The 21,811-nt window shown below is 41.0% G+C and overlaps 1 protein-coding gene across 1 annotated transcript in view; it reads right to left on the reverse strand.

Annotated features, from left to right (window-relative positions):
- The window catches only part of CCDC170 (coiled-coil domain containing 170), a 90,423-nt gene that overhangs the window by 50,628 nt on the left and 17,984 nt on the right, over nucleotides 1-21,811 (reverse strand). The window contains exons 2-5 of the mRNA XM_001494446.6: nucleotides 11,463-11,606; nucleotides 10,007-10,263; nucleotides 6,270-6,414; nucleotides 3,000-3,185 (exon numbers count right to left, since the gene is read on the reverse strand). Of these exons, the coding sequence (XP_001494496.4) occupies nucleotides 3,000-3,185; nucleotides 6,270-6,414; nucleotides 10,007-10,263; nucleotides 11,463-11,606 (732 nt within the window). The remainder of the gene's footprint in view (nucleotides 1-2,999; nucleotides 3,186-6,269; nucleotides 6,415-10,006; nucleotides 10,264-11,462; nucleotides 11,607-21,811) is intronic.

Here is a 21,811-nt window from a genome sequence, read left to right on the forward strand (position 1 = left end):
TGGCATGATTCTACATATAGAAAACCCCAAAGAATCCATCATAAAACTATTAGATATAATCAACAACCATAGCAAAGTTGCAGGGTAAAAAATCACCTTACAAAAATCAACAGCATTTCTATACACTAACAATGAACAAACATAAAGAGAAGTCAAGAATATAATCCCATTAACAACTGCAACAAAAAGAATAAAATATTTAGGAATAAATTCAACCAAGGAGGTGAAAAATCTATACACTGAAAACTAGAAAACATCATTGAAAGAAATTGAAGAAGACATAAAGAAATGGAAAGATATTCCATGCTCATGGATTGGAAGAATAAACATAGTTAAAATGTCCATACTACCTAAAGCAATCTACAGATTCAATGCAATTCCAACCAGAATCCCAATGACATTCTTCACAGAAATAGAAAAAAGAATCCTAAAATTTATATGGAACAACAAAATACCCCAAATAGCCAAAGCAATCCTGAGAAAAAAGAACAAAGCTGGAGGCATCACAATCCCTGACTTCAAAATATGCTACAAAGCTATAGTAACCAAAACAGCATGATACTGACACAAAAAAAGACACATAAATCGATGAAATGGAATTTGAAGCCCTGAAATAAAACCACACATCTACAGACAGCCAATCTTTAACAAAGAGGCTGAGAACATACAATGGAGAAAGGAAAGTCTCTTCAACTTGGGAAAACAGGACAGCCACATGTAAAAGAATGAAAATAGACCATTCTCTTATGCCAGTCACAAAAATAAACTCAAAATGGATCAAAGACTTAAAGGCAAGATCTGAAACCATAAGACTTCTAGAAGAAAATATAGGCAGAACACTCTTTGACGTCAGTTTTAAAAGGATCTTTTTGGACACCATGTCTTCTTGGACAAGGGAAACAATAGAAAGAATAAACAAGTGGGACTTCATCAGACTAAAGGTCTTCTACAAGGCAAGGGAAAACAAGATCAAAATGAAAAGACAACCCACTAATTGGGAAAAAATATTTGCAAATCATATATCCAACAAAGGGTTAATCTCCATAATATACAAAGAACTCACACAACTCAACAACAAAAAATCAAACAATCCGATCAAAAAATGGGCAAGGGATATGAACAGACATTTCTCCAAAGAAGGTATATGGATGGCCAGTAGGCACATGAAAAGATGCTCACCCTCACTGATCATCAAGGAAATGCAAACCAAAACTACGCTAAGACATCATCTTACGCCCGTTAGAATGGCTATAATAACCAAGACAAAAAAATAACAAATGTTGGAGAGGATGTGGAGAAAAGGGGACCCTCATACACTGCTGGAGAGAATGCAAACTGGTGCAGCCACTATGGAAAACAGTATGAAGATTTCTCAAAAAGTTAAAAATAGAACTACCATACGACCCAGCCATTCCACTACTGGGTATCTATACAAAGAACTTGAAATCAGCAATTCAAAGAGACTCATGTACCCCTATGTTCATTGCAGCATTATTCACAATAGCCAAGACATGGAAGCAACCTAAGTGCCCGTCAACTAATGACCGTATAAAGATGTGTGTATATATACACATACACACACAATGGAATACTACTCAGCCATAAAAAATGACAAAATCATCCCATTCACAACAACATGGATGGCCCTTGAGGGTATTACGTTAAGCAAAATAAGCCAGATAGAGAAAGACAAACCCTGTATGACTCCACTCATATGTGGAAGATAAACAAACACATGGACAAAGAGAACAGATTAGTGGTTACCAGAGGGAAGGCAGGTGGGGGGTGGGCACAAAGATGAAGGGGTGCACTGATAAGATGACTGACAAATGATAATGTACAACTGAAATTTCACAATGCTGTAAACTATCATAACCTCAATAAAAAAAAAATGGGCAGAGGATCTGAACAGACGTTTTTCCAAAGAAGATACACAGATGGCCAACAAGTATATGAAAAGATGTTCAACATCACTAATTACTAGGGAAATGCAAATCAAAATTACAATGAGATATCACCTTACACCTGTCAGAATGGCTACAATTAACAAGACAAAAAATAACAAGTGTTGGAGGAGGATGTGGAGAAAAGAGAACCCTCATACACTGCTGATGGGAAGGCAAACTGGTGCAGCCACTATGGAAAACAGTATAGAGATTTCTCAAAAAATTAAAAATAGAAATACCATATGATCCAGCTATCCCACCACTGGGTTTTAGCTGAAGAACATGAAATCAACAATTGAAAGAGATTTATTCACCCCTATGTTCATTGCAGCATTATTCACGATAGCCAAGACGTGGAAGCAACCCAAGCGCCCATCAACGGATGAATGGATAAAGACGATGTGGTATGTAAACACAATGGAGTACTACTCAGCTATTTAAAAAAAGACAAAATCGTCCCATTTGCAACAACATGGATGGGCCTTGAGGGTATTATGTTAAGCAAAATAAGCCAGACAGAGAAAGGCAAACACCGTACGATTTCACTCATATGTGGAAGATAAATACACACATGGACAAAGAGAACAGATTAGTGGTTACCAGAAGGGAAGGGGGTTGGGGGTCCACAAAAGGGGTAAAGTGGCACATATGCACAGTAACAGATAAAAGCTAGACTAATGGTGGTGAGCACGATGCAGTCTATACAGAAACTGATATATAATAATGTACACCTGGAAATACACAATGTTATAAACCAATATGACCTTTATAAAATAATTGAAAAAAGAAATCCTTAAAGTTGAACAAAAGTAAGACATATTCTTTACAAACTGTTTACTTTTAAGTGTTTTGTATTTCTTTTTTTCTAATTAGAAAAACTATGTGTCAGGTGGCCTCTTGAAGTCACTGAACCCCAGGCTGCCCCCAGCCCTCCTGCGGAGAGCAGCCTTTTGAAACTGTGGTCAGTGATGCTGGTGTGCTCACCCACATCTCCTTTTCAATTTCTGCTCCATAAACATGATCACAGATGCACACACACTTCGCATACTGTACCTGGTTCAGCTTATCTTTCTCTTCAATACAGGAGGCCGCTTTTTTCTGCTCTCTGTTTACTTCTGAAACCAGCCTCAGGATCGTTTCTCTGCTAGCTTTTGCCTCCATCTCATGGACATTTATAGTCTCTTCAAGAGTAACAATTTGTCCTTTCATGAATGCATTTTCCTTGCACAGCTCTCTAAGCTGAAGAGAAAGCAATTACAGCCATCCCATAAAAATCAACAATTTCGCCCCACTTTCTCTAAGCAACTCTGATCTATATACCTCATTGACTTCATTTTCATATGAAAACAATGAAAGCACCATCCCGCCATCCACTCAAAAGATCACATTTTCAAAGGCAGTTTCTAAACACTGTCGTTATGTGCAAACCTGGCAGCCAAATTAAAACTAATCAAAAGGTAGCCAGCCACAAAGTAACAATGATGAGAGTTCAACCAAAAGCTTTCCAACAGAACAAGCATCAGCAGGCTCTGGCTGCTAAATAATCAAGAAGCAATGTTCTACAGAGGTTACGGCAGGTGAGGGAGCGAGGGAGTTCTATTCACGCCACGTCGGCCAGCACCAGCTGTGTGCAAGGTGCTACATGGCTGAGGTGGGTGGGGGAAAGACAGAGAAGAAGACAAGACTCTCTTTAAAAAAAAAAAAAAATCCCAGGGCCGCCCAGTGATGTAGTGGTTAATTTCACATGCTACGCTTTGGCAGCCTGGGGTCCCCAGGTTCTGATCCCAGGCACGGTCCTACAGACAACTTGCTCATCAAGCCATGCAGTGGCAGCATCCTACATACAATAGAAGAAGATTGGCACAGATGTTAACTCAGGGCCAATCTTCCTCACCAGAAAAAAAAAACTCTCTAATTAATATAAGCAAAGAAAAATCCTGGATAACATGCTCAAACAGTGGTTATCATTGGGGTTAGCAGGACTCTCGCTCTCTATGCTATGCATTTGAATTGTCAAGCAGGAGCATTAGTAAGATATGTAAGATTTACAAGGAGGGAAAACAAACCAGGCTCCTTGGCAGCAGGGAACCAGCCATGCAGACAAGTTCACTCTGTAAGGCCAGGGGACGCTATAGGAAGACCTGAATTTCCCCGTTTCTGTTACAACTCTCTGTAAAAGTGACAAACCGTTCATCTTCATGGTGCCAACAGGGTGCCCTGCTCCAACTTAGGGCTGTTCCCTCTCTCCTGAACACTTTTCCTCATATATGCGTGCTCACTCCCTAACATCCTTCGTGAGTCCCCCCCTCAAAGGGCACTCTTCAGCCAGTCTGCCTAAGCTGGAGTCCCAGCCTCCTACCGGCTTTGCTCTCTGTCCCCGTAGCCTGATTTGTTTTTCTTTGTTGCACCTTTCACCATGGGGGATAATATTAGATATTTGTTTCTTTCCTCTCCATCTTTACCCCACGATAACGAAAGCTCTAGCAGGGCACAGACTAAGTCTCGTCTCACTCCCTGCTGTATCCTCGGCACCCAGACAGTGCCAAGCATGCAGTCATCACTCCCGAAGTATTTGAGAAGTGAATGACTGTCAAACAAGTTCTTAGGAATGCCTCTTTTCCACCAAGTTTCCTTGGGAGTGTGGACCCTTGTGTTTATGATGGCTATGAAAGTGAAGAAATGGCTTTGAAATTAAAGGAGTGGCTTTGGTCCACTTCTCAGGGGAACACTTAGTGAGTGCTGATCAAGACAGCAGCTTTCTTGCTCTTGGCCAGTGATTTTCTTTTAAGATAGGTTCCTGTTCAAGTGATGGGGATGCTAAAGCTCTAGGGTCCTAGTATGTGTTTTCAAATGCAAGTTCTATTATCATTCAGATATGATGAGGCCAACAGATCAGGAGACAGTTGCCACTGCAAAGATAGTCTGTTACTCACAGTTCCCAAGAGGAGGGGCACCCATGCCATGCAGGGCCACACGGGGAGCACCAGGGTCAGTCAGGAGACAGAAGGAGCAAGGGGAAATTGTGTATTCCACAGGAAGTAATGGGTGAGGCAGCGTAAGCAGGTTTGGGATTGGCTAGTTCGAATAATTTCAGCAGGCTCTGTAGTGTAGGAGCTGTCCCTAGGTGTCTGGTACCTGGCCCTGGGGTGATCAGGGCAGCTGGCTAGTGGCCCAGAGTGTGAAAGCCTGATAGAAGAAGTGTTTGGGGTGTGGGTTCTGGGTTAGTTGGTTTGCTCCAAGGAGAGTCATTTCTAGGAATTGGCTGACCCTGGGAGCGGCCGTCCCTCCTGGGTCAGCAAGGCCCCAGATGTCAAAGGTTAGAAATACAGAAAATAAAAAGGGATGATTAATATAGTATCAACACACAGATTAGCATCTGCAGATTGTCCCTGATGTGGGAAAGCATGTCGTAAAGGAAGGAGCTTCTGAATTCCCTCTTCTTTTCCCCACCACTTGGCTTTAAAGGCAAGCCCCCAAACTATACTGTCGACTTTGACAGCCAGGCTCCTGGTCACATATTAGCAACAAGGAGGAGGAGAAGACGCATCTGGCACCCTCAAGGGTATCAGACAGATCTAGGCCTCAGCTACCAAAACCCATCGGTGAAGTCAACACTTCCAGAAGTAAGATGAAACCATTCTGCAGCTTTCAGAGAGTTCCTGGGAAACTTCCTAATAAACAACTGAGAAGTGGCCTTTAAGAACGACTGCATGGAAACCCATCAGGAAGCAAGGATACAAAAGGTGTGTGGATGACAAAGATGTGGTGAGCGCTCAAACACTTTCAGGTGCCCTGATGAGTCACTATGGGCCACGTGAATTATTCAGTTGATATAACTAATTTCCATCTTAATGGCAACCTACCATTAAAGTAGGATTTTCATTATTTGGTTCCAATGTAAAATTAAAAAGTACTTTAGAATTAATCTTAACCTTATATTCAATAAGTATCCCCAATATGACACACAGTTGGTTTTGTTTTTGGTTGGGTATGTGTGTATTTCTGTCTATAACCAAAACAAACAAACAAACATCTTCCTAAAATACATCATTAAAACGAATAATTATATTGACAAGCTAAATATATTTTAGACGAAACAATTAATCTAGAGGACAATTAATCCCAAATAACGCTAGAAAGGATCTTGGAATTGAGGCTCAGAGAGGTGATATGGTTTGTCCCAGGTCATACAGTATATTAATGCTACATTTGGGCCAAAGTCCCATTCTCCTGCCACCCCTAGACTCAGCCACAGCTCTTGCTTTCATGGCACGTGTCAGAAGGACACTGAAGATGTGGGCTCTTTAACTCGCATACAAACACCTTCAGAACGAAGTCTTCTTCTGACGCCGCTCCATTTTCCTTGTTTGGATCTAAGCAGTCATGAAGTTGCGCTAGAAATTCCTCACGTTTCCTGCAATTCGTTGAGATTTGATTCATATTCTTCTCATTTTCCTTTAAACACTTTCTATCAAGCAAATAAGAAATGAGTCAAGTTTTAACACCATAGAAGATTAACATTCACCAAACGAAGTTCAGAACTCAAGCTCTCGGCGAGGAATAACTAATCATCATTTTCAACACAACACAGCTTCCCAGACACAGAGCACATCATTGTCGCGCAAGCCCTGTAAGAGATGGAAAAACCTGGAAGCAATTCTGGGCACTGACACTTCACAGAAATGTAGCAACATCTTCATGGCATCTTAGATCTAGTAACAGCGAGGGAGACAGACTCTTTGCCGCCTGTCCCCGATCTTCCAGGATCTGCCGAAGTGGCAGGAAGGTCTCTAGATCACACATGGATCCATATAGTCATGGGTCTCTGTTGGGCCCCATAAAGGCGGACAGTGCTACTACATTAGTTTTAGGAGACCATGCTTCCTTTTATTTTCCAATGCTATACAGTGATCGATAAGGGTTAGTTAGGCATTCCCTGGTTCATGGTCAAGCATAACTATAAAAAAAAAATGCATCAAGAGCACGAGTTGTTCCCACCTCTGGAAAAGAGGTGTTCAATCACCAGCAAAGCTCATTATAGTCTGCATACACCCAGAGTTTTCAAAGAGTGTTGGAATGGCCCAATCAAGGAAAATCACTTATTTATGCCCCGCTCTGAATATTTTATTTCAAATCTCCGATAGGTTTGCTAAAATAGCAGGGTCTATTTCTAATGCTTTTAGATCATCAAAAAATGGACATATTTTAAAGGCAAATTAGAATCATTTTGGTAATTTGGTATCATTTTTTCAGTACCCTAGATAATAAACGTGATTATTGCTTTCCCTTTTTAACATGTTGAGTGTTTACTGCAAATTCTTTCACTCTATTCAAAGATTAACAAAGCATATAATTGCATATACTCAAAAACATATCATATTTCTATTTAGAAAAATGTATAACAATAAAAGACCAACATCAATATATCTTTAAGCTCTTATTTTCAGCATATGAAAGGTAATATTTGTTCTCTGACTCATGGACGACACAGCAAATGCTATAGTTCTGATTAACATTTATAATTCCAATCCCAAGATTTCAATCTTACTTCTCCATTCCAAGGTTCTTTAAACTCTTTCCACTTCTATTTTCATTTCACTTTGACCCAACAAATTTCCAGGAATCTATCCTAAAACATAATCACATAAATGTGAAAATATGAATATACCTAGATATTCATTACAGATTGGTTTATCATTTTTTGCATAAGTAACCTAAGTCCTTATAGGAAATAGCAAAGGGAACAAGTGAATTATGATATTTCAAGCAATAGGATATCATGGGCCATTAAAATGATATAGTGAATGACTTTTCAAAATATCTACAACATATTATTCAGTAAAATCATTCATTACATGATGTCATTTGTGTGCAATATTCTTAAAATCTGTTCAACAAAATGTTAACTCAAGCTTTTATGGAATCACCAGGTTTTGAGTAATTTTAATTTCTTTTTGGCACTTTTCCATATTTTTTTAAATTATTTTACGAGTATGTATGATTTTTATTATTCATTTACTTAATAAATATTTATTGGGCACTTACTATGCACCAGGCCCTATCAAAGGTATTAAAGATATAGTAATAAACAAAGCAGATAAACATCCCTGCCTTCACAGAGCCTACATTCTAGTTGGGAAGAAGGACAATATCAAAATCTTATTGTATGTAAAATGTGTAGCATGTTATAAAAGGGCTGGAGAGAAAAAACTAAGCAGGAAAGAGGGAAGGAAATATTTGTGGTGAGCGAGTAAACTTTTAGCTGTAGTTACTCATGGAAACTCTGACTGAGAAAGTGACTTTTCAGTGAAGACGTAACAGAAGCAGAGAGGCAGCCATGTAATAACTGGGGGACGAGCTTTCCAGGCAAAGGAAGAGCAAGTGCAAAAGTCCTGAGGTAGGATCACACCTGGTATGTTCAAGGGGCAGCAAAGGAGCCAGTGAGCTGGAATGGAAAAAAGAAGAGAGGTGATGGAAGCAAACCAGGTCAGGATGAGCCATTTAGGTCACAGAAACCACTCTTTATTCCGAGTCAGATGGGAAGTCATTGGAAGGCCCTGAGCAGAGGGCTGATATGACCGAATTTGTGTTTTAACAGCATCACTTTGGCTGCAGGGGGCAGAGGCAGAAGAGGAAAAACACTTACGGGGCTGTTGGAATAATCTGGCTTGGACCAGGTTAGTGGCCATGAGGGTGGCAATGGGAAGCAGTCAAAATTTACATTTATTTTGAAGGTAGACGCGATGGACTTTGGTGAAGGATCAGACATGGAGTGTGACAGAGAAACAGAGCTAAGGATAATTACCACGATGTTTCACCTGCTCAACTAGAAGAATGAAACTACCATTAAATGAGATGTGGAAACATCGGGAGCTGTTTGGGATAGGTCAAGTTTGAGATGCCTGTTGGACGTCCAAGTGGAGATGTCTGGTAGGTAGTAAGATGCGTGGGTCTTGCGTTCTGGGAAGAGATCCAGGCTAGATTTAGAAATGTGGGAGTCACTAGCATTTAGACCAGACTGAAAGTCATACGACTAGATGAGATCACCGAGAGAGTGAAGTTAGACAGAAACGAGGAGCGGTTCAAGGACCGAGCCCCGGGGCACTCCAACATTTGGAAGTCAAGGAGAAGGGGAGGAAACAGCAAGAGACGATGACAGCAGCTGGAAAGGTTAAGATAAAAAGCAGGCTTGTGTAGTGTCTGGGAAGCCAAGAGCAGAAAGTGGTTCAGGGAGAGACCAACTGCGAGTGATATATTGAAAGGTCAAGTAAAATAACGACTGATCATTTAATTTGCAGTGTGCGGTCACCAGTCACTTTAACGAGTGGTTTCAGTGGAGCAGATCCAAGAGAGGAGAGAGGAGAGAAATTGAGACAGCGATTATATATAAATATTTTAGGGAGTTTTGCTGTAAGTGGAAGGAAAGAAAAAAGACAGGAGCTGGAAGCATGAGCTTTTTTTTTTTTTTTTGAGATAGAATAAGTAAAATAAATATCAAGTATCTTATTAATAAAGTTATCTAAGTTATACATAGAATTATAAAAGCACATTTTAGGAACCACTAGTTCCAGTTTTGTCTCAATAATCACCTTTGGCCAGAACTAAGTGTGGAAAACCTCAATTTCATGAATTCTCTGCAAAAACTGGCAATAAAACCTAACGAAGAGTGTTCGAGGTGGTCTGGGCTTCTGGGGTATTTTTATAACTAGCTTCTGAATAAACACCTCCCTCTGGGCCCGCCCACCACCTCCAGGTAAACGTCCACTTAGAGGAAATCTTCCATATTGTACAAATAAGCATTTGCAGCTCTAATCAGTAGGACATAAATATGCTTAGGACGAGGCCTTGTTTGGACTCTTGGTGACATTTAGAAATGAGCTTGGGAAAAATCTTCAAGACCCCAAAGATATTTGAGGACAATACATATATATATATAATTTTCGAATTGAGTTTCAGGGCCAAATAATGCAAAATGCCAGTACCTTCAAGGGTAAACTCTGCTGTCAGAAGCTAGTATTTTAACACTAACTCAACTAAGCCATATCCTGAAATATCCTTACTGTAATTTTTCATCGAGTTCTGCCACTGTCTTCTTTAACTCCCGGTTCTCCTTGATTGCGGTGTGAGCCGTGATTTCTGTCCTAATTTTAGAGGAGGAGAGTGCTGCTGAGTCTTCTTCTAGCTCCTGAACTCTGTCTCTCAGAGAGGTGAGGAGAGACGATTTCCTGGCATTGTTTTCTTTGTAGTTTTCCACTTCAGCTTTCAATTCTTGACAGGAAACTTCTTTCGAAAGCATCTTGGATCGGAGATCTCGAAGCTACCATGGAAATGAGGTAAAAAAGAGGAAAAGGATTTCAATGGTATAAGTTTGAAGGACCTTTAAGAAACCCCAACCCATACTTCAAAATTTCACTCTTTTATTCATATTTTAATCCAACTTTACTTTCTTGTTTTCGTATTTGTATCTGTATTACCAGATGGGAAGTTAGGCCTAAATTAGTGAGCTTCACGTTCTTTTTCAAAACCAGTTGAGCAACGTCTTATGGTGGTTTAGTCTCACTCAAGAGATAATTGTGGTGTACTTTGCAAAAAGCAATAAAATATTTTGCAGTAATAACTCTCTTTCTAAATCTGTATTGCTACTATCGCTGCTGCCAATGAAATGGGGAACCTATAAGTCACGCTATTTAGGATTTCACGGCCACAACAGTTTGCCAAGCAAATACAGACTTTTCACCATATCACCACATTCCTCCCACATGCCTTCTGGACTTTTATGAATTCTGTGGCATCAAAGTGTTGAATAATGTTTGTGCCCTGTTAAGGTAAGATGTCAGGTCCACCTTATAAGAAAACTTGATGAATGCAGGTATTTCTTTGGAATTGTGAGTATGCATGCATATGTTTATTCACACACATCTTATGGACTCATTGTTCAATGGGGTCCTGGCAGCCCAGTGAGACCACTAGTTACCTCACAGGCAAGTCTGGGGTTCCTCAGGGCCACCAGGCTGTGGGCAAAATGGGGATAGGCAGACTGTCTCAGAAATGCCACTATAGACCTGATCCAGCCAGAGGTTGGCTGGATCCCAATCATCTTCCTAGAATTTCCCCCAGCCAGTCAGAACTACCAGCAGAAAAGGATTCAGAATTCCAGCCTAAGAGCTCCGGATTACAAACAATCCGTATTAAAGGAACATATTCTGAGAGATGCTAAGAGTCCTCGAAAGCCCTTGCAGAAAAAAACCAAAGTCCTCAGGTGCCTCCAGACCCCTCAAGGCTGTGGAGCTCCTCTGAGATCTAGAATCCAGCCCAGGCAGCATGGCAAATGCATAACCTTTCAGGAATTCTCTAGAACTAAGGGGTAGGTGCACAATAAGAGAATAAGTTTAAACTTTGCCGAAAGGTTGAAATCTGCATCCTGCTGTGCTATTTGTAATCACCTCTACGCTCTGCTTCGCTCTATAAAGAAGCTAAAAAGGCCCATTTCTGAGTTACAAAGATGCATAATCTTACCTCAGACTGAGCACATTCGAATTTGACCAAAGTTGCTGCAAGGTCACTTCGAGCATTTTCAGCCACATTCCGATAGTGGTTTAATTGCTCCCGAGTGACGGGGACTTCCAAAAGATGATCGTAAGTTCCCTGATAGGGTTCCCACTAAAGACAAAATATAGAGAAGAGTCATAAACAGTCCTTTCTGTGCAGCTGTGCAAAGCAAGATGAAATACAGAAGCATTCCCTCAGCCCAAATGTGTCAAAAATGCTACCCAGAGAAATGTTGTGTTCAGATCACTTCATCCTCACGCTCAAAGTTCTGAGGCGGGAGACAGCCCAGGCACAAACAACATGCTCCCCCAGGATGGCAGTGAGGGTGGCGTTGACAAACTGGCCTGTGCCACTTCAGAGTTTCCTTCCACCCAATCCAAATGCCATTTGAGCTCTGACCAGAACCAACAGAGTTAACAAAGGCATGGCAGAAGAGACACAATGTGACACCACACCGAACTAGGAGGCGGTTTTTATTGTTCTTCTGTTTCCAGACTACAAAGATGATCAACTCACCTCGTCTGTGGAATAAAGTGTTTCATTTGTTTATGCAAGAGATCATGTGAGTTAAATGCAAAAGGCTGCCTCCTTCCTAATTATTCCTGGTGCCATTTATTCTCCATCTCATAACCTATCTTGGGATCATGAAGGTGACTCAGAGGAATGCCTGAGACCACAGGTAGTGTGATGGGACGTGAAGAGTCCTTGCCCCTTCTAGAAAGGAACAGCTCCCAAGGCCACTGATGGCTGCCAGTAACAAAACATGGATCCCAGCGTGCCCAAATTATCCCAATTTTTCAAGACAAGTCATATATCCAGACTTTTCAAGGTAAAACGTCCCAGTTTTTGCACCTTGGTTTAAATGCTTAATAAAGAAATCCTGTACGAGCCAAATAAACTCATCTGCAGAGCAGATTTGACGGGTGTGGCCTGTGGGTCACAGTCGACAACATCTAGTTGTGTTTCTGTCCTGCTTCCTTCAAGAATTGTTCCTGAGCTTGGACAGGTCCTATGCCCACCTCCGAGAATTTTCCAGGGCCTGTGGTCTTTGTGAAAGACGTACCAGAAAGCCACTCATTTTTGAAGGAATATAAAAGAGGTCACATAAAGGAAGTTTTCCTGGAATTATCTAAGTGGCCTCAGAGGACACCCCAGTAAAACGTGTTTATGACCGCCCAGCTACTCAAGTGCCAAAGACTACTGTTTGAAAAACTCATGAATGTAAAAGTCATCTTAAAGTCCTTCACTTTACAACAAGCGTTGTCATGACAAGCGTGTTTCAATCCACGAAATGCCAAACCAAACCGTCAGTGCACTTAGTAACAGCCTGTGTTTGCCAATCAAAACACACATCCAAGAAGACGGTAGGTGTGTACGCCTGGGGAAAAAGCATAAAACGTTTAACTGCATCTAATAAGAGAACCACATCCTGTTCAGCCTCCCCCAATATTCAGAAGGACCTTCTCCACCCTAACCACACAGCAAGATTGTCTAAAATAGGCCACGTGAGGACCTCGGTCACTTACGAGGTTGGAACTATAGGATCCATGGCACGCGATTGTATAAAATTCGTTAGGAAAATAAGTTCCTCGGTAGCTATGATTCTTTCTTTCAATGACTAACATCCTTTTTTAGGAATGACATTAGTAGTCATCCCGTAATTTTATACCTCCTCCTCGTGAAGAAATATTGTGTCCAGTGGATGTAATATTAAGAGTCACACAAGACACTTCAGAGATGGCCCTGCATTTTAGGAGGTTACAATCTAGGGCAGAACACCAAAAGCGTTAGCATCTTCAAACGCTCATGGGGGAAAGAAACAGCCCATTAGGATATCATCTCCTCTCACACTGGACCAGCGCCTACGTTCGGAAGACTCCTTTGATTACTGAGTTTAGAAGACAGTTGCTAGGTCTAAACCACCTTTAGAGTCCAGCAGACTGGAGATTCTTCATCAACGATTTACCGAAACCCTACTCTGGGTCTGAGCTTGCAGTCTAGTAAGCAAAAGAGCGTCTATCAAACAAGCACACTCATGATTGCATGATTACAAACTGAAATAAGGCAAGGAAAGAAAGACATTGACAGACAACAAAGGAAACTGACCTAAGATTAGGGAAATGGGAAGGAAAGATTTCCCTAAAGAAGTAATTAAATAGGAATTAAAGAGGCAATAGGTATTGAAGCATTCAAATAGCCAAAAGTCCGAGCAAAGGCCCTGTAGCCTGAGTCTGCCCTGTGTGGTCAAGGATCTAAGAAAAGCCAGTGAGGCTGAGGGACAAGAGCAGTGGAGGCAGCACTCAAAAAACAGCTCTGAGCTCATTAATATAGTTTAGTACCTGGTAGGGCTTCTTTTTCAGAGTATTCCTGGCTTTTCTTACTTGTGCATTTTACCATATGAAATTCAAATCAACTCATCAAATTCCAAAAAATCCTGTTGGTATTTTTATTGGGACCACATTAATGTTATAAATAAACTTCAGGAGAATTGACATCTTTTAAATGTTGAGTCTTCCAACTAAAATCATTTTTTCCATTTGTTCAGGAATTCTTTTTTTTTTTTTATTTGAGGATGATTAGCTCTGAGCTAACATCTGCCACCAATCCTCCTCTGTTTTTGCTGAGGAAGATTGGCACTGAGCTCACATCTGTGCCCATCTTCCTCTCTTTTATATGCGGGACGCCTGCCCCAGCATGGCTTGATAAGTGGTGCATAGGTCCGCACCTGGGATCCGAACCAGCAAACCCTGGGCTGCCAAAGTGGAATGTGCAAACTTAACCGCCGTGCCACAGGGCTGGCCCATGTTCAGGAATTCCTGTGTGTCTGTTAGTAGCTGTGATGGTTAATTTTATGCGTCAGCTTGACTGGACTGGATATTTGGTTAAACAATATTCTGAATATGTCTGGGAGGGTGCTTCTGGATGAGATTAACGTGTGAATGGGTAGACTAAGGAAAACGGATTGCCCTCCTCGGTGTGGGTGGGCCTCATCCAATCCGTTGAAGGCCTAGATTCTTCATCGCCCAGTAGCACTCACATTCTGGCTTTACGAATGCTGGTGCTGTGTTCGGCGGTGCAAAGATTCAGAACTTTCACAGCTTCGTTGTGAGGTGTACCACGTAGCATCATGATGTGTGCTGATTCATCTGACTTCATCCTTCCTGCTCTGAATTCAACCTTTTCTGAGAATTGAGACCATGATCCCTGATTTCTTTTTGTTTGCATCTGACTACATCTACCTGTGTTCCATTTTTTTGCTTTCGACCTTTCTGCATCCCTTTTTTCAGATGTCTCCTATGGAAATAAAGTTGAGTGTGCCTTTGTGATCAGTTCTAAAATTCTTTTCCTTTTATTGGATGGCTTTACTAGGTTTTCACTTGTTACAATGACAAGTAAGTTTGATCTTAGTTCTGGTGCATTATGTTATGCTTTACTGCTCTTCAAAATCTTTCACTATGGAGGCTGTTTGCTTTCCTCTGTTTTGTGTGTGTTACATCTGATAATCAGGAAGGTTTGTATTTTTGTTCTAGTTTTAAGTTGATAACTGTAACTTTAAATAAAACCTTTTTTTCCGATTTTTTTTTGTGAGGAAGATTGGCTCTGAGCTAATTGGCAACATCTGTTGCCAATCTTCCTCTTTTTGCTTCAGGAAGATTGTCACTGAGCTGACAGCCGTGTCAATCTTCCTCCGTTTTATGTGGGATGCCACCAGAGCATGGCTTGATGAGCAGGGCTAGATCCACGCCTGGGATCTGAGCCTGTGAACCCCAGGCCATGGAAGCGGAGCACATGAACTTAACCACTATGCCACCAGGCCAGCCCCTAAAACCTTAGTACCTTTCATCTCTCTATTTATTTAGGTGATATCTACTAATTTGCTGCCATAGCATATCTCCTCTTCCTTACCCCTTTCTCCTTCTCTTCCAACTTCTAATTTATGATCTTTATATTACCCTTCTAAGTACTTCTCTTGCTAGTGTAGCAGCAAGTTATTAGATGAGAGAGATCAAAATGCGCATGCTCCCTCTCACCTCCCCTCCTCATGTATGCTAACTAGTTTTCTTTTCAGGGAACTCTAAGTATGCACGTGCTTAATCTCATTGGATGTATTCTATTTCATTCATTTCCTCCGATTCCTTTTCAATTCTTTATTTCCATTTCATTTTTCCTGTTCTTCTCATTTCTTCTCTTCGTCTGCCTGTCTCCCTGTGTACCTTCCAGCCTTGCTATTGTAGCTGGGACAGTTTCACTTTTTCTGTCTCTTTCTGTCCTGAGCTCTCCCAGGTCACATTTCATCTCCCCTTCTTGCCTTGCAGTAGCTTTCTTGAGGTCCTATAGCTCTCCTTTCTGAACATGCTTCAGATATGTCAGCTTCACTCAACTATTTTATTCATGATGAAATATGTGGTCACAATTTCTTCTTGCATCATCGCAAGTTTCTGGTAGACATTCTTCCTCTGTCATATTTTTCCTATTTCTTCCCCCTGGCTTTTTTGTTGTTGTTGTAGCCTTAAATAATTCCTGTGCTATCTCTTTTTGGATTGCTTATTAGAAGGACAAGCTGGGGAAGAGGTTTGCATGCAAATAGGAGTAGAAAAGTTGGGTCATTCAGGTTCCAGCCAAGCAAGAGCTTCCCTAAAACTCATGGTTTTGTGTATAACTTCATTTGACCTAGAGATCATTCTAGCCAATGGAGAGACAACTGGGGGGCTTAGCACAATGCAGACTCTCCACGGCCCCCCTGCCCCACAGCTTCCTACAAATCTGGCTTGCAGAGTGATTTTTATTTAGCCTTCCCTCATTTTGGAATCCAAGTGGGTTCACAGAAGCTCCCACTGCCAGTTCACACACTTCCATCTTCTCTTGCAAACAAGAGATTTCAGCTTATCTCCTCTAAGTTTGCCACTTGTCTTTTTTTTTTTTCAGCGAGGAGATTGAACCTGAGCTAACATCTGTTGCCAATCTTCCTCTTTTTTTTTTTTCTTCTCCCCAAAGCCCCAGTACATAGTTGTATATCATAGTTGTAAGTCCTTCTAGTTCCTCTATATAGGATGCTGCCACAGCATCACTTGATGAGCAGTGTGTAGGTTCGCACCCGGGATCCGAACTGGCAAACCCCAGGCTGCTGAAGCAGAGCATGTGAACTAACCACTCTGCCGCGGAGCAGGCCCATGCCACTCATCTTTGAAAAATGAGCTTTCCCAGCGCTTTCTGCCATTTGCAACTGTGATGCCCCCTACACACACCTCCGCTAACCTCCACTGCTTTGGGAAGGCCCTCCACTTATTTTGTGTTTTAGAATTTCAGCCATTTCTTAACTGCAGCAAAAATGGAGTTTGCTTCTCATTTTCTTTGTTGCTTGTGGCTAATTTCAAGGAATAGGAAAGAGCAATGCTAACTATACATCATTATTTTAAAACTAGAAGTACCTAGATAGATAGATTTTTAAACTAAATAGCCCTTTGGTAGCTTAAAGGCATTTTTAAAAATGCCCTTTTTACAATTCACATTTTGAAAAAAAATCTGATTGAAACAATGTGATACTCAGCAGGAAATCAACAGCAGGATCAATAGAAACCCTAGGAATTGTCCTTAATCTCTAGTCCTCAGAAGAATTTAGTATACGAAAAAAGAGGCATGACAAATAGTGGGCAAAGAAAATATCGGTCAATAAATAGTGAAGCTAATTACTAAAGAAAAAAAGGAGAAAGACTAGCGCTGTACTACACATTATAACCAGAAATACACATGGCCAAAAAACACATGGAAAAGACGCTCATTTTTTTCAAAAAGTCTTCAATTTTTTCTATAAAGCTTAAACAATCTTCACTCTAAAAAAACTAATTTTACCCCATTCAAAATGGCAAGACTTAAAACTCATCCATTTGTCCTCACCTGAGGACAGTCTAAGATATTAGGTATCTCTCAGCTACCCCATGAAGCAATTTCATATTAATTTTAGAAAGCCAACTACATATGATTTGATTCTGCTACTGATATTATTATGATAATGATTGAAATTGCTTCGCAGGGTGGCTCATAGTCTTTTTAGAATAAAGGATGGTTTCAAAGCTCAATGGCATAAAGAAGAGAGAAGCTTATTCATAATTTAGTACACAATGTGCCCAATTATCTGACCTAGGGACAATGCCTTGGGCCAGTCTTGCTACTATGGTATGGTTGTCTCATTATCCCATGGACAAAAAAAAATGAAAAGAAAATGACTGCCTATCTCTGACACAAAAAAAGCTCCTAAATCCATTCCTCTCTCTCTATCCCATAACCAATCTCCCCTTTGTTCCAGCATATTCCATACTGCAGTGCACAATTGTGTTAGCAAGGCTCTTCCATTACAGAATGCTTCCTTCAGCCTCTCTCTCCCTCTCTCTTCTAGCTTCCCATACTGCCCCAGTGAGCAATCTTCCTGCTCTCTAATTTCCTCCCACCAAGTAAAGTGGTGGTTCCCTAATTTGCAGTGCATAAATTCAGTCTTGCAAGTTATGTTTCTCCAGCCTATCAATGCTCCCGTCAATTTTTGACAATCAGTCCTTCTTCCGCCTTTGAAGGATCTTCCTAGCCAGCCTGCTTTTCTTTCTTCTGATATCTGCATTTGCTTTCACGGGCTCACTATCACCTGCAGGGGAGAGCATGAGGGGTGTGGGATCCGGGAAATAAATCTGAGCATCTACATCTTCGTGGCTGTCGGAAAAGCTTTGGAAGAGGACATTTCTGCATTAAATCAAGTTTTGTGAAATAGCTGATCTATTATTTTCACATGATTTTCTCATCCTTTTTCTCTCGGATGTCACTCTTCTTCACTTAAAAACGCTTCCCATTCAATATCCCCATTGAAAGGAACACAGTATTCCAAAATATTCTTAATACTCTGGCTCTGCTAAAAGAATTTGAGACATCTTTGCGTCGGGTGGGGAGCGGCTGCAGTGAGAAAAATTTAAGTGCCAACCTTTCGGGAGTTTGCTTCAAGTACCAATCCTGGTGTGATTCTAAAATACACATATATTATTAGATATATAATTACATATAATTAATATGCATAATTCATATATAACACAACTAATTTAATATTATTGTATGTATCATATATTATATTATACATATTAATATATCTCATATATTAATATGTTATGTGATTATACATGTATAATCACAGCTAATATTTACCAAACCAGGAACTAGTCCCATTTAGTCTTCTCAACATCCCTCTGAGTAGAGAGGGTTCATTCTTATCCCCTTATCTGAAAACGAGGCAGTTAAGGCCCAAAAAGGAAATTCTATTGCCAAATAGCAAACAGCTAGTAACAGATCTGGAAGCCACGATTGCTTTTCTAAGCTTTACCCCTTTTAAAATAACTTTAAAGCATGGTGAATGAACAGGCATGTAAAACACCCCTGCCACTGTGGGGGCGCTTTGGCAGGTCCCCTGTGACCCCCAATTCTGCTTCCAACTCTACGTGAATGCTCACGTTCGCAGGGTCCATCAGCACAGGCACCGGTGAACCATCACACCTCGATACAGTCTCATCCCTGAGACGGGACTCTAGAAAGCAGTTCAAAGAACCCAGCTAAATCTACTTGGAGCCACACGGATAGATCTCATAAACGTGCTATTTTTACAATAAAGTAAATTAGAGAACAAAACTAACAGTATGATACCATTTATTTTTAAAATACATATTAAACAAAATAAGATACTTTCTATAGGCATGAGTATGAATCAAAAAAATGTTTTATTTAATGATCTGAAGCATACCCACCAAATTTAATTACCCCTGGAGTGACTATAATTTTAGTATTAAAATTAATTTCCCAGTTAATTAAGTAAAAGACAACTGAAAGCATGTTGAAAGAGTCCAATTTACTACTTCTTAATTTTCACATTCTAATCTTCCTATTTCAGACTTGAGAAATTGAATGCCATGCTTGTGAATTCCTTACTGGTTGCAGAGGCAGCAGGAAACCCCAAACCTGAACCTCAGCGTGCACAAAGAAGGCAGAAGCAGAAAGAAGAGTCGCTGAGACTCCAGCAATATTGGAATGCGTTTGTTGGACAACTGTAGAGTTTTGACTACATTTGGAACAGGAAGTTCATCATTAAACTAAATGGGATATAACTAATATTATAGCCAAAATAGAGTCTTCAAGTATAAAACAAGAATTCAATGATTTTTCATGCTTTTCTTCACTGTAAGAAGATCTCCAATTAACAAAGGGCAGGGCAGAGAGAGAAAATGACCTAAATAACTTCTGTGTGACATCCAATCCTTGCTTTCTCTTCCAAGGTGGCCCTTAGCTTTGCCCAAAGAAAACTCATGAAAAATGATGCTGCTCCATCATTTCTAGGAGCATTTCTTCCATGAGAAGGAAGCCATGATGTCCAGCGTACACACTCTTGATGGCAACAAAGCCTCCACAGAGGACGATTGTGGAAAAAAAGAGAAGACAGTGGCAAACATTAGCAACACGTGATCTCTCCAGGTTTCATTTTAGAAAAAAAAATCAAACCATTTTTAACCTTCCTATAGGAATCCTTGCAAAGAGACAAAGCAAGATCCACGATTAAGGTTTTAGAACTAATTTTTCTCTCTTTAGAGTCCAGAATAAATCAGATCAAAGGCAGATTTCAAACCTTAAACCACAGTGCTTAGCAACTCTCATTACTTACCATGAGGAGGATGAGAATGTCGTCTGCAGGCTCTGAAGACAGACTAAAGTGAGTAGACGCCTCCCTTTTGAAAGATAGAACTCATAATCCCCTTTATAACTAGAGCTCACCCTCTCTCCTCTCCATGTCCTGCATCATATCCTCTCCAGAGGCTCCAATAAAAAGCATGCAGGCCAGCCCCGTGGCATAGAGGTTAAGTTCACATGCTCCACTCCAGCAGCCCAGGGTTCACCAGTTTGGATCCCAGGCACAGACCTACACACCACTCATCAAGCCATGCTGTGGCGGCATCCCACATACAAAATAGAGGAAGATGGGCAGAGATGATAGCTCAGGGCCAATCTTCCTCAGCAAAAAGAGGAGGATTGACAGCAGATGTTAGCACAGGGCTAATCTTCCTCAAAAAAAAAAAAAAAATAGCACAGCAGGGGGCAACTGGGGAAGACAAAGAAGGATCAGTGAACCACGAAGAAAATCAACTAGTAGACGGTGTATTCACCTTAATAATAATCCTCTCACTTTTCTCATATTTACAGTTTAAAAGTCTTCCTAATGCATTTCTCCTCTGTCTAATTTTCTGGAGATCTTAACCAACCAGAACTCCCACTGACCACACTGCCATCTTCCAGGTGTGTCTCACAGCAACCTATGCTTTTCCTTCACAGCCCTTAACACAAAGGTAAGGAAAAATTAAATGTGTAATTAAGCATTTCATGTCTCCATCCCTCAGAAGACTGTGATGTTTACTAAGTCATACCTAGCACCTACACAGGACCCCACAATGCAAACGCTCAGTAATTATTTGTAGAATAAGTGAAGGGATGGCCGGATGCTCTTTTTACTAACATCCTCGTCCTCTCATTTGATTCACTGCACGCTGTCATCCCATTCTCATCTGCTACACCAAATGCCACCAGCCCCTGGAGCTGGCTGACTCCTACTGAGCCACCAGCTCCAGCAATGGGCTGGGTTAAGGAGCCCACAGACAGTGCCACTGCACCGCATCTCAGCCTGTCCCACTCCAGCAGCATTAACAAAGCAGAAACCACGACTACGTCACATAACCATAAGCCCCAACAGGAGAAAAGTTGCCTTCCTTTTGACCCTGTGGGTGTTCTGGAACACACTTCCGAGTAACTGGATAGCTACTCCTACACCAGGGCAGGGTCATAAACTCAAGGCAAGTCCCCTCCCGCTCATGTTTCCTGTAAGCCTGACAGTTTACCAAAGGTCTAGATTTCAGAGAATGACTTCAACTTCCATCCTAAGTTTCAGGTTTATTTCTTATCCAGTGTCAAAACAAGAGAAACAAAAGAGGAAGTAAGCAAACAGCAGTAAAGAACAATTAACAGAAGGAACGAAAAAGAGGAAGCGAGTATCATATGATGTGCGCTCGCTAGAAGTGGACTCGGCTCTTCCAGCAGATCAGTGAGCGACACCAGCCACTGGGGCCACGAGGTAAAGCAAACAGGTTGCTCAGTAACAGCACACCTGGCCACTACAGGAAGTCAGGACAAGTTTCAAAACCCACAGAAAAATCCAACGGCATGATGCCAAGCCTTTGTTCATTAAAATCACATCTGTAGCAGGTTCAAAACAATGGAGTCCAAGGAAACATCTATCTCGAGTCCTG

Source organism: Equus caballus, chromosome 31 (genome assembly GCF_041296265.1).
Source record: "Equus caballus isolate H_3958 breed thoroughbred chromosome 31, TB-T2T, whole genome shotgun sequence".
Lineage (NCBI taxonomy): Eukaryota > Metazoa > Chordata > Mammalia > Perissodactyla > Equidae > Equus > Equus caballus.